Raw genomic sequence first — 14,463 nt, 5'->3', positions numbered from 1 at the left:
GGGCGTAGCTTTCATTGGTGCACCAGGCGCAGTTCACCGTGCCCATAGACCGAAGGGGCCAACTGAGCCCTGAGTATTTCTGTATTTTATCATTCAAACAGCAGCCAGGGGGGCCATCCCCTTACTTGCGCCAGGGCCCACGACACACTCGCTACACTAGTCATGGCGGCTACAGCTGCAAGCTATGTGCAGAAATACAGTTCACTGTTATGCTTTGGAGATGTAAAATGCTGCTGCAATGGCAGGAGCCCAGAGTTTCCATACCTTGCTGTGGAAAAAGTGAGTCGCACATGCCCTGACTGGGAGCAGGTTTGTGCTAAGGTTAGAAAACTAACTTCACATGAGTACAGTGTACTGATGTTTGTAAAAGGTGGAGGCTGTGTGTGTTGGTGTGTAAGAGAGAGGGGGTTTGTGGTGTTAAGCACACAAGAGCTGCTAAGTTCTGTGTTTTGCAGGACTAGCACCTTTGAATGGTCTTGGATTTTTAGATAAACGTTTGATTCCCTGGTACTTGTAGTTGCATTTTTTCAGGGGTGAAGTGGTATTTAACCTTACCAGGCTGATTCCCTTGCATCAGAACTCAGGACTTAGCCGACCACCAGCTTCACTGCATGACACATTATTTCCTTTATAGCTAGCATCACTAATAAACTGTGTAAATTACATGTCGCTGCTGCAGGACCTCCCTCCCAGCTTCCAGTGTAAGCACGTACAGGCTGACCTCAGGCACTTCTATACAGATCACATTTACTGCACTACACCAGGGCGATAGAACCAAAGCAGCTCACTCTGTTAAAGAACTTTCCCATTATAAGATAAATCAGCATCGAACAAAATATTACGTTTGGCCTTTTGAGGTAACAGTGCTTCTTTATTCATTGGTAAATGTATTTGTGTGATAATGTGGAAGAGTGAATGCAAACAAGAGTGAATGGGTAAATGAAGAACTGCAAACTTGAATAGATGAATGGATGAGTGAGCGAGTGGACAGCCGCCTGGGATGGTGCATGACTACATATGTCTTAGGTGCAATACAAGTTGCATAAATATAGATATATTTATAAGTAATAAAAAAGTTGATTTTTCCAACATAAGTATTTGAACAGGACAAAGCACAAGTGCTTTAATAATTTATGAACATGACAAACAACACCGTATCTCACCTTCATTACAAACACACGGCTTAGCAAAGATTCTGCACCAACATGCTATGAAGCCACCCCTCCTGATTTTCACATTGTTAACAAAAATTGCAAAATTGGCAGAGATCTAGGTGTCATCCATACATAAACACTACAAACAACAGTTCTTGAAATTCTCACCAAGGACGGCTGTTTCTAGGAAACATCAACATATGGTTTGACAGGACAAATTGAACAGCAATCACAGTTATCACAATGAAACCTTCAACCTTACAACAAATAATTTCTGGCCCAACTCACTGTGCAGGACAAACTCTAGATGTCATATTTGCACCCCTAGGGCAAGACAACATCCCCGTAAGCTAGAGGGACCACAACGTCATAACCTTCAAGATCCACACACCTATCAATAATAACACTTTGAAGACAACAAAAACCAACAACAACAAGCAATTCTACAGACAATGGAAAAAAATAGGCATCCAGCAACTCAACAGTCACCTTTAAAAAACACCTCAACAAACATGAGGCCGAAAGACATAAACACCTTCTACAACTGGACAACAGATACCAACAAAAAATAAATTCAGAGCTAACCACAAAAATAATTCAATGTGGTTTAATATCAAACCTCAAAAGAATGAAAACACAAGTCAATATACGAGAGAGCAAATGGAGAAAATCAGGAGATGAAAAAGACAAAAGCACCCTACTTCTCTATAACCGAGCCCACAAAAGAGCCACCCGAACCACAAAAACAAACTATTACTCCACGTGCATATCTGAAGAAGACTGCCCTTTCAAAGAACTCCATAAAATTCTAACAGAATGCCACAATCCAGAGTGCCTAAACACAGAAACACACACAATCACATGACTTCTGTGACAAAATATCCAATGAATTGATCTAAAAAATACAAAGTCGAAAAAATTACTTAAAGGAAAACACAGATAACACCACAACAATGCCTGACCTATCAACCACAGAAAGAGACAACAATAACCATCCATCAATGCATACCATCGATACCCTGTTTCAAAAAGATTACCTCAATATTATCATTGTAGCCAGACCATTAGGATCGCCATCGGACCTGGCACCGCGAAGAATGTTTAAACATATCCTTCGCTCAACCTGTGCAGGAGAGGAAGCCAGATGCCGATTTAACAAGGCTCTAGAACACAGCTCATTCCCACCTGAGCTCAAAATCTCCATACCAGGCCCATATCAAATGGACCATTCTTAGGAAACATTTTTGAGAGAGCAGTGTTTACTCAACTCTCTAATTTTACCTAACATTATGGCTTACTGTCAGACCAACAGTCCAGTTTCAGACACGACAGAGGTACAGTGTTAGCCATTATATCTATCTGGAATGGTCTAAATCTCACAGTGTATGTGGCTTATTATTTCTGGGTTTATCGGCTGCATTTGACATTGTCCACTACCATACCCTACAGCAAAGGCTTCACGATATCGGAATCTGTGGAAATGCGTCTTAACTCACAGACAAATTGTAGTGCGCCTACTCCATTTCACATCACCTCCTCACACACATCACTGTGGTGTTTCTGAGGGTCCATGATCTTCCCTCTATTATTCAACATCTACCTAACCCCCTTACCAAATCTAATTAAATCTTACAAATGTCACCTGTTACATCAATGCAGATGACACCCAAATCATTTGTAAAATGGATAGCCAAATAGACCTCTACAATCCAAAACTCAATGACTGCCTACATACTATAACCACATGGATGATGCATTACCATCTAAAGCACACCACTGCAAAGAGAGAGATTATGACAAGTGGACAATGGCAAAACTACCACCCTACCGCCATATGGTCTGGAGAACTTGCAGCCCATCCGACAACATCAAGAAAAGTTATAAACCTAGGAGTAGCTATGGATTCTGGTTTATCCTCGATAACGCATGCTAACAATGTCACAAAGAGTGCCTTCTGCACAATGAAAACACTAAACACTTTCCAAACACTTTCCAAACACTTTCCATACCCTTCATAACAACATAAACTACAAGCCATTCTCACACTCTCAATCTCCAAGCTTGACTATGCCAATAGCCTGTACCTGGGTGCACCCTCATTCATTATATGCATCATAGAACTCATCCAAAATACTGTCTTAATGCTTCTTCTGAGCCTTCACCCAAGAGAACGCATGACCCCAGTCCTGCAATTGCTCCACTGGCTACTATAGCTCGAAAGGCACTGTTCAAGGCACTCTGCAGTATCCACAGAGCATCTCAAGGAAAAGCACTGCTATAGCTTCAAGTTAAATATAATCCAAGTAATACAAACAACACGGAACACTGTGGTTCAGGCTTACACCTCTTATAATAGTATTACTTTACCATAAGAAATCCATAGGAGGCACTGCTTTCTCAGTACAAGCTGCCAAGGTCTAGAACTCCCTACTAGCCAGCACAAGAAGCCCCCATAACCACTTACACTCCCAAAGACAGTTAAAAATGTGTATATTTACTAGATAAATACAACACTTGCAGATAGGCAGCAAAGCCCAGACAACAGTCACACCCTCACTATCATTCCTCAGCTTACAATCAATACATTTCAAACAACTCAACCAGCAAACTGCGCTGCTTTTATTATGTAGATAAGCAAAAAAGGGCTGAACTATGGCTTGCCATGACATTGTATAGTTATGTACTTCCATATATAACTGCCATGTTCTACAATAATACTAAAACCATAATACACACTTGTCAACAACTTGTAACTTTTACCTACCAAATTAACTTAATACATGCCTGCTATGAAGGCACCCAGCACTGTACAGCCCCAAAAAACAAACATCACCAAATGAACAGGCATGGAATAAATAAAGAGATCTGTCACACTTAACTGGACAGTTTTGGAGGAGTTTAAAATAGCCCATTCAGTGCAGATGCCAAATATCTGAATGATCTGACCGCTTCTTAACATCTCACATAGATACTCAGTCATGGGAGGATAAAAATGGCCATAGTTTCTGGTCTCTCCACTTTGTTCTCTTTCCAACCATGCCAGCTCAGGACCACAACTTTACAGAGGATCTCAGATTTCTTAGCTCAGTGCAGTAACGAGCTATATCATAAGAAATACCATAAAGGGGCCTACAGAGCTGTTCAAAGCTAACAGCATACTGAAAATCATAAAAATGCATGTCTATCTCTTACATTTCATCATCCAACACACTGCTCTGAACTGCTTCTCATAACACAATAACCGCACCTCAGTTGTCATCACGCATAACATAGAAACACTTCCCACATTGGATTAAAACAAAAAGACCATCCTTCCATCCACACACCCTACATGGAGAGTGGCGTAAGTATGCAAGTACTTCAGCACCCTACACAGGGGTTGTAAGTGCTATATGAATTCTGCTATATAATACAATACAATACAATTCTCCTAATGAAGGCTCTCTTTTCATTGCTTCAGTGGCAGGAGCCTAGCAGTGACACCTCTGCACTAGGTTCTTTAAACGGGTTTTAGTCAGGATCAGACAAGCCCTAGCTGTGATGGGTGTGAAGTGTGCATGTGGTACTCACGTTGTAATCGATGGTGGGGAACAGGAGCAGCAGAGGACCTCCAGCCTGAGCCCAAGATACACACATAGCAAACACATCATAGACAACTGCAGTGAAAGCTTTCCTCACAGCTCATCCACCTGATACAGCACAACACTGTCAGTGCAAACCTCTCTTTACACACACTAGATGCAAAATATGGGCAGCCTGCTCACTAGGGGCAGAGAAATTAAGATTAAATTAATTTCCCAGCAGTCACCAGGGATCCTACAAAGAGGAAAAATGCTAAACCCGATAGTAGGTATGAGAGTGTGGTGGACCCTGCTGGAGCTACATGGCCACGAACGCTGCACACAAGAGGTACCCCTACTGTCCTGCGAGAGACAGGAAGCAGCCTTGCAAGTGGCTCAGTACAGACAACACCGTAATGCCATTAGGTCCAGGAGGGAGGAGGGGCAGTGTTGCGTGAAGAGTGGGCAGTCCGACACCTCACACTCTTCAAATTTTTTGTTGTCTTGAGTGTGCAGCAGGAGCATTATATGAACTGCTGGTGTGAGGCCTAAGCACACTTGACACTTGCGGCATTGGGGATTAGAGGGTATTGCAATGTAGCACGGAAAGGAGAGGGCCTCAGAAGGTGATAAATTGGGTGCATTCTGTGTTGCTCTCTTGTGAATGGCATCACAGGAGTGGCTACCGCAGGGCAAAGGAGTAGCACATTCAGAATTAGTGAAGAACCCACTCAAGAGCACCTATTTATTAGCTGTATCAGGCACAGGTGCAGTTTCATTGCCTGGACTGGCAAAGTCACCCAAGCGTTCAGTAGGCAATACTTTGCTCTCTCCAAAAGAACACAGCTAAAGAGCAACTAGTAAGCATTTTCCATAAAAGTCCCAATCTTCAGTACACTCTTTGAAGCCCAACAGCCAATAAGCAGAGAGATCTTCGCAGCCAATCTATTGACAAGCACGCCACCAAACAAGCAATGATCCTTACATGTTCCCAATTCCAGTAGAAAATGTTTTCTCCAGAGTATTAATGCCATGGAGAAGAAGGTGTTAAAAACAGAAATAGAAAAGAATAAAACTCAATAAACATATTTATTAATAACAAAAATAATATGTTAAGTTGAGATTCTTTGAATAATGTCAGTATTTGGATAGTTAACCCTGAATAGGTTGCAAAACAATTAGACAAGTAAACAAACTAGAAGTACAGGAAATAATGCTATCAGTTTCATCTTGTGCACATAACTCACTATAAACATTTACTAGGAGGGGGAACAATATATGCTTTAGGAAAACATATAGACTTTCATTATCACAGTGGTAGAGACAGGTTTGCAGTATCTTCTGACTTCATGATATGTAAAAAAACATCTGATAGAGACTTTTCCTATAGCCTGCCTGAGGGTCTTCTATGTGCCCTTTAGGATTCAAATCAGACTTCATTATTCATATCCTTTTAGATTCTACAATTTCCCAAACATTGTGATCCACCACTCACACAAGTGATGCATAGGTTCTCAGGTGGAGTTGAGAAGAGAAATCTTGCCACTGAACGGATTATTAGACACATGAACAGATTGAGAAAAGGATTGATACATGGCTGACTTGACAAAGAAAAGGGCTTAGCATAGGCTCTCATGGCAAAGGTCTTTCCGTTGAACAGTACAGTCTAGTGGTGTATCTCATTATTAAGGTTGTTCCAGCTTCTAGAACTGAGCATAAAAACTCAGGCTTGACATTTCTACCTAGAGTAGGGTGAGTGTAGAATAGCAGGTTCCAGTATCCATGACTCCATTCAGGCCCACAGGATGAAAGTCCATACATACACTTTGATGGGGTGCAGGATTTAAGGATGGATGTCACCCATACACTAGGATTGAGTGCCGTATTTCATGAAGAAGGTCTCTCCGCCATTACGATTTGGTGTAGGATCCCAGGTTGAAGATCTTTCTAAGCAATAGGATAAGGTGTAGGATTTCAGGATGAAGGATTCCCCATACAGTATCATTAAGTGTACAGTCTCTGAAGGTCTTGCCACCCTCCTGGATTGGGTTTAGGGTCTCAGAATGGAGGGCTTTCCAAACACTAGTATTAGGTGTAGGATCTTAGGATGTAGTCCTTCCGAGTACTAGAACTAGGTATTGGATTTGAGGAAGAAGATCTCTCCATGTACTAGGGTTTGGTGTAGAATCTCAGGCAGAAGGTTTCTCCATCCACTACAATTGAGGTCATGATCATATGATAAAGGCCTATATGCTGGGACTGAGGGTGGAACAGCAGTAATACAAATCTTTCCATACATTTGTGGGATCTGGGTGAAGGCCTCACCATACAGTAGAGTGAGTGCGGCTCTCAAGAAAAATATCTCTCCAGACACTGGCGTTAAGTGAAGGATCATTGGTAGGGAGATTGGAGGAATGAAGTTTCCCCAGATGTAATTAAGAAGCTGTCAATCAACAGAGGTAGAGCAGCACCAATTACAGGACCATTTAGGATCAAATGTAAGATTTCCTTGCTCAGAGTGAAAGCTTAATATCTTGTGAGCTTCGGTCTGGATGTCGCCGGCTCCTACAGAGTGGGATCTTCATTCTCTGCGGAAGAAAAACATGTGTTACTGGAGCAAAACAAAATGAGGACAAATGCAACCAGTGCTAAATGAATGGAGGGAGGTAGGTAGGGTTAAGAAATTAGGTGGGTGGGTGTGAGTGAAAGGTAAGCATGATTGGCATACTCTATATATGATAAGGATAGAAGTCTAGTGTGGGAAGGAACGCAAGCACAAGTAGGACACACTATATGCATGAATTTAAAGTGGGCATGTACGAGGAAGATTGCATGTGTGAAACTGAATACAGATGAGGGGCAGGGATTGGATGTGAACAGAAATGTGAGTGGTAGAAAACAATAATCTCTAGATTACTTATTGGTACTGGAAAATGCAACTTGGGATGTGAATATCGGATACCGAAATTGATGGGACAGTATATCTTTATAACAATATTGAGGGACTAAAAAACTAAAAGGTAAGTTCATAGAGAGATGTAAGTTTTTACTAATCTTAGCTCCACATCTATGTACTGTGAAGATATATATCCCCAAGGTACATATATGTGGAATTAGGTATAGAAAATGTATAGAAATGTACCTTTCTGACCTTCATAGCTGCAAACAGAAGAACAATCAACCTAGCAGAAAGGTTCTGTTAATATGGGTTGCTAGGTACCGACTCTCACATTGCAAAATGAGAAAATGGAACAAAGAAACTTTGTGCTACGTTTTCCTGACACCACTAAGAGATGAGAATGCTGACCCAGTGGCTTCCATGCAACACATTCTGAGACCAGAACTAGCTCCCTGCCCAAACCTGCACATGAGCAGGAACAGTAGCTCGGAGCATTGAACTGAATATTTGTCAGCAGAGCGAGGCGAAATGGAAGCATATAAATTAAATCAGAAAAAGCATCTAACCTGGAACTGGAAGTCTTGAAAGGAGGAGGGTATTTATACATCATAGCAATGTAAATGAGTGCAAGGACTATGTTGTGCATAGTATGTTTTTATAGAGTGTGGGGAAACCGCCCGGTATGGAGCCTCTTCACTAGTAGTTTGGACTGGGACAAGGAGGACAGGCAAAGGGGGGATGGAGTATTCAGGCATTTGTCTGACTTTGAGGAATTACAGTGAACCTTGTCAACAACTTTGGAAGGGGTGTACGGCCCCCATCTCTTACTCACCCTGTGACACTCTAGAAATACTAGGCGCATCTTCCACTTAGTAAGCAAACACTCACCAACAAAATAGGAATATCTGGGATTCTGTTGCCAGTACCATGCAGTACCGGTCAGGGAATCTACAAGAATCCCCTATTGTAGGGAGAGTACTTGCACACTCCTGGGAATAAAATCCCAAAGAGTATGTATTGTCGTGAACTTACCAGGCTCAGGGCCCCGGCTCCTCCAGGGACCTAAATCGAGGGGAGGAATCTGGTCGCAACGCACAAAATCCTTCGGGTAACTGTTTGCCAGGAAGACATCTCTTGGCACTTCTGTGATAGCCGTGTTGTCACAAATGACTTGCGCCAGTGTGACCCTTTCCAGAGAGCGTCGTTGAGCACTGCTGAAAACACCAGGATTCTCATAATAAAACCTATGTTGGAAAAAAAGATGCCCACATGGTGAAAGTCTGCTTGCCATAGAACTCACATTTCAGAGACATTTCACACCAATACAATTTGCTCCCACTGCCATTATCACATTCCTTCTAGTCCACGAGGCGTACACAAATTAAACCCCAACCCTAGAATTTGTACTGCATGATGAAATGCACATCCAGATATACTATGCCAGATCCCAAAAGCAACTTGCACATCTAAGTCTGACTTGCACATGCACATGGCCAAATTTATTGCTGCAAGCAGTTCACTAAAGATCACCTTGCAACATTGATGCCCTTACTCGTGCACAATATTACCCGTGAGCTTTTAATATTGCACTTGAGTAAATTCCTTTTGCGGTGTTAGTGATCTGCTCCTGCTATCACCACATAGCATTATTGTACAGCTGGTTACTGTCAGATCAAATGGTAACGTTCTTAGCAGAATCTTGCTTCATGAACCCATTCCAATACTGGACTAGAGAGAAGCTTACACGATGAGTTCTTTGCATCATGGGGCCCATGTTTGAGATGTGGGTTTTCCTTTTTCAAATCACTGTTTTTAGATATATAGTCCAGTTGGGCCAGTGTCCCTCTTAGAATGCAAATGATTGATAAAGGAAAGTCTACGGTTGGAAAATTGTCTTTCTGATGGAGTCATCTGGTAATCTTAACTAGAAGTGACTAATTTTTTTCTATTAGCCCATAGAGGATACCACATCACTGCTGCCTCACCATATTCCTTTCATACTTGTTCAGAGTAATTGCTGCACTCAGAATATACACACACTGATTACGTTTCCGTACTTTTACATATTACATCTACAGACCGTCCTCTTGGATATTACTCGCTCTGTGAACAATAAATTAAGAATTAGGACTTTCATCATTCACGTTCATTTGCAGAAATATCAATCTTTTGTGCTGTCTGCATGAATTTTCATGCAGGTCGTTGAATCTGGGAAAATATGAGGGACGAAACACATGTTGCCCGTGGCTGGTAGTTGCATTTGAACTGACACGCAAACAGAGATTAGGAATACAATAAATGTCATTCAGAATCTGATATAAACAGTGTTTAACTGCTATGTAATTTTGTAAACATTGTTTCTTCTCTTTTGTTATTACCAATCATTGGTCTCCCACAGATCTGTAAGGGACACAAACATATCTAAGGAGGTCTATATTAACAGATATACACTTGAAGGCAACTCTCTTTACACATATTTACCTAAAAAGGTCTAATCCAACAGACACAGGCTTCAAGTGGACTCTTTGTACACATATATGCCTAAAGAGTTTTACCCCAACAGACACAGGCGTGAAGGGGACTCTCCTTACACACATAAACCTAAAGAGGTCTATCCTAACAACAACACAGATCTGAAAGGGATTTTTACTACACACATATATATCTAAAGAGATCTATCCCAACAGACATACACATGATGGGGAATTCTCTTTACAGATACACACTTAAGGGGTGTATTCCAACAGACATAGATCCAGGCTATATTCCCAAATGCACACTGTCTTCTTCATACAGAGGTACACAATCTGTCCCCAAAGACAGCTAGCCATCTCTGAAGTGTACTCAGGGATCTCCCAGCACAGATCAAGAGCCACTACCTTCTGAGAAAAACATTGGTTTATTTGTTTACAGCTCAATAGCAGATCTCCTTACACAAACATACAAAATATTCTAAAAAGTGATGCACTTACCTGTCACCATCCCGTGCAACTCGGAACTGGTTTCCAATGATGCAGGCTAGAAGAGGTCCAATTTTCCCACCAGGAACAAAAGGTTCTGCCACTCCTCCAAGCCAGATATCAATATTTTTGGGAGTCCCGTAGAGACCCATCAACTTTCTGGCCAGGTCACCATTATTCAGGACTCTTTGGAGTTCTGACAGATTTTGTGGCTCAGAGAGTCCACAAAAACGCCGCCACGCACCATAATCTATTGCAATAGAAAGACAGTAAAGTGGTGAGGGTAAAGTAATTTTCAAATGTATACCCAGAACCACCAATCAGTTAAATTTGTATTGGGTGGTGAGAAGTTGGAAGGTTGAAAGCAACTTCCACAATCACCAATGAGGATCACTGTACCATGACATTGGTGTTACTTAGAGATAGCACAGCTGTCAATTGTTCTCATGTATGACACCTTTAGTCTGATTTTGCTTCTTAGCAAATAAACATTTTAATTCTGCTGCTTTTAATTTCATACTTTACAGTTTTTAAAGCGAAACCACACGTCCCAGGATGAAAGTTGCATATGGCTAAAAGCCTGGACTGGCTGATGGGACCGAATTTCATAATAAAGGAGTGCAGATTTGGAATCTAAGATCTCCTGTGTTTTATTGTGCCCAATTTGAAGCCCATATTACTAAATGGCTTACTAACCAAACACCCATCTGGATACATATTTCCTAATTTTTTGCACTTCTTTTTCACTTCTTCTTTCACTTTTGCCCGTGTATCAGAACATCAAAGTTTCTTCGTTGATATTGTGGCTCTGTGCTTTGCATGTGTCAGGCTGTTTGTTAAATTTCTTGTTGCTAACCGTCTTAAAACCATCCTTCATAACCCCCGTAGGGGATCATTAAAATCCAGGGACCTCAGCCTGCTTTTTAAAGTTAATCACCTTAACCCCTTTTTGGGCTGTTTTTTCTGGTATCAAAAGACTTTCTGATGGAAAAAACAGCTTCAGTTTCGATATCTGTAAATGTTCCCAGTCGTTTCCTTTTATGAAATCAGTAAAGGAAGTAGTTCCTATCCAAAATTTGCAAGCCATATAGAAATAACGTGAGCAGAGGTTGAAATCTGGTGCCTGAGCAGGTAAGAATTTGTTAATGACAGTTTGTGGGTCTTATTTCAAACATATGTGTAATTATACAGGACGTTTATGCTTTGATTGTACAGTGAAGTGGTGGGATGTGTCTACTGCAGTGAGAGTTAAATGTAAAGCAAACAAAGAAAGAAAACCTATGCACCATGAACACTGGGTGGCACATTGAACAGCCAGGACATGTTTAAGAAACACTATTGCAGAACTGAGCCTCCATGCCAATTTAAGTCTCACCCATGACAGACTGGCACATTTAGCAGAACACTGACAAGTTGAAGTAGTCACTTCCAGTACTTGTCCAACCTTCTAGTATATTTGTGCAGCACTCTGACATTTTTGACCAATACCTCGGGCAGGCTGGTATAATGAGCATCGTTAGCAAAAAGTGCCTGAGAATATTAGAGCAGCACCCTAAAGTTACTGGCAGAAACCTCCAACATTAGAGCAATATTCAAGCATGTTTTAATATAAATACAATGGTAGAGTCTGTTATATTTTATATTTTGATGCTCACTTTTTGATGGGCAGCAGCACACTGTCTGAAAAGAACTCTTTTACTGCTGGCATAAATAATGGTGAGCTGGGCAACCAGTATTACTGCTAGGCATATAACAATTTTCTAATAGGTACAGTTTTATTTTAACAAAATGGTGCTGCAAAAATGTACTGTTCACTCAGATTGTTGTCTAAAGCTACTAAGAAAACAATCGCACTGACGATGGGCTACTTTGCTTGCTTGATGCAGTAAGAGGCCGGTATAAGTAACAGTATTGCACCCCAACCTATTTGAAACGTCACCAGCCGCCTCTGCCACTTTATACATTAGACAAGAATTTTTTGTAGGTAAAAGCCTTTGCTTTCAGCTGATAAGTCTGTTTAAAGCACATATCCAATTATGTTCTCTTACTCTGGAGAACAGAACTGCACCAGAGTTTCTTATCTGAAAACCATGTTGTTGCCTCCTAGGCTACTTACCTAAAAGGCTCAGCTCTCTTTCTTATGGTTTAATAGTTAAGTCATCTCTCGTTCCCTGGTTTCTTACCTGTGAAGCCTCATTCTCTCTCCCCTTTTACTTTTTTACCTCAAATTCATGTTATTTGTGTCTTCTAGTCCTTTGTCTGTGAAACTTTATCCTATTCTACCTAACTCCGTACATGGGATACCAGTGTTTACCCACTCTGCTCCTTGGTCACTAACATAAAAGGGTCAGTACCTGGGATGGCATGTTCTCGACCTCGTTGCATGTTGATAGCCGCTAGATCAAGTCCAATCCGCTTGAATAGTTTGAAGAGACGGTCTCGCAGTTCATCCACCACCATCTGATTCTGCCTATTTAGCTTTGCACGATTTGACATGAGGCCACGGAGGAGAGGGTCAATGCCACCTGCAAAACAAAATCATCAATAATGATTATTAAATCTGTACCGTGATTGTGACTATGTGACTATATTGAATGAGCAAGGGAGTTTTAAAAAATCCACCGGTTTACATAAAACGTGGCCCATATGAGGGGAAATGAACGATACACTTTCTTGTTAGCTTTCAGTGGTATGCAAACCGTGCATGGTCTGAGTCAAAAGGACCTTCTGTACTTTTTTATGACATATGTGATTGTTTAACCACCTTGTAAATTTTGGTGCATGCCCCAGAAAATAAGAGTTTTTTTTTGGGAAAGCCAGAGAGCACATGTATGGTTTGTGCTTGGGCTAAACCTGAGCACTTGCAATGTTTGCTTTGGACTTCATAGTACTGATTGTTTGGGGGTAGTGTGCTGGCTTTGATTTGGATTATCCCTTTTCAACTTGACACTTTGGTATACACATCCATTTGTACTTGGACCAATACATGGTTTTACCCTTTGGGTTTCTTGAATGACTGATACTGGAATATCCCTTAAATCACTGACTGATCCAATAAATGCTGATTGTGAACTGATGAGCTGGCTTCCTATCAGTAATTTAGCAAAGGAGATTCACTGTGGCTGTGAACTAGAAAAGGCACAGTTTTAAACCCTTTCAGTGCACCAATCACATATCTTGGAAATCAATCAATGATTATTCATTGTTGAATCACCTTCGAACCTACACCTGGATTTTCCCTCACTCCATTTGGCCATTTAAAAGTTCAGGTTGTTGATTTCTCCTCACTGTGTAAAAGCTGTACAATTCATTTCCCACGGTCAATCTTTGACACCAACTGGCTATAAATGTGTTACACCCATGCTACTGACCTAAATCCGAGCTTAAGGCTGTATGTATTCGTATTTTATTTGTAGAGCACATGTGGAAGGATATGTTCAAAGAATAATACCGTAACAAGAGGAAACTAGCATACACTGACTTTGAGCTTTCCTCAGAGGGAGGTCGATATTCCGCAATAAAGGGTCTTTGTTAGAACCTGTTACTAGGTGTTGTGCTTTTTTCTCCTTCCTTTAATAATGGTCATGCCTATGTGTGTGCAGGATACCAAGGACATCCGCAGTTTTTAAAAGACGATTCAGTTTTACTCTGCCAAATAGATCTTGATTACACTCAATGTAGGACCTCTATACTGTTATCCTTCAAAGAGCCATGTTAACCTGTGTACAGGAAATTTAGGGGGAACCATATGATTGTAAAACATGGTCATCTCTTTTGTGATGCAACTAATGGAAAAGGCCTAACCAAACTATGATAGGAGAAACACATGTACTACACACACAAAAAGAAGCTACCCTGAATAAAATTCTGATTTCACAAAAACTAACAAG

General features: G+C 41.1%; 1 protein-coding gene across 1 annotated transcript in view; it reads right to left on the bottom strand.

Moving 5' to 3' along the window:
* Window positions 1-5,763: 5,763 nt before the first annotated feature.
* Window positions 5,764-14,463, bottom strand: part of LOC146859094 (eosinophil peroxidase-like) — a 47,308-nt gene continuing 38,608 nt past the window's right edge. The window contains exons 11-14 of the mRNA XM_085649748.1: window positions 12,928-13,098; window positions 10,586-10,823; window positions 8,646-8,857; window positions 5,764-7,302 (exon numbers count right to left, since the gene is read on the bottom strand). Of these exons, the coding sequence (XP_085505874.1) occupies window positions 7,280-7,302; window positions 8,646-8,857; window positions 10,586-10,823; window positions 12,928-13,098 (644 nt within the window). The 3' untranslated portion in view covers window positions 5,764-7,279. The remainder of the gene's footprint in view (window positions 7,303-8,645; window positions 8,858-10,585; window positions 10,824-12,927; window positions 13,099-14,463) is intronic.

Source organism: Triturus cristatus, chromosome 3_2 (assembly GCF_964204655.1).
Source record: "Triturus cristatus chromosome 3_2, aTriCri1.1, whole genome shotgun sequence".
NCBI classification, from domain to species: Eukaryota; Metazoa; Chordata; class Amphibia; order Caudata; family Salamandridae; genus Triturus; species Triturus cristatus.
This window is presented reverse-complemented; position numbering and strand designations above follow the sequence as displayed.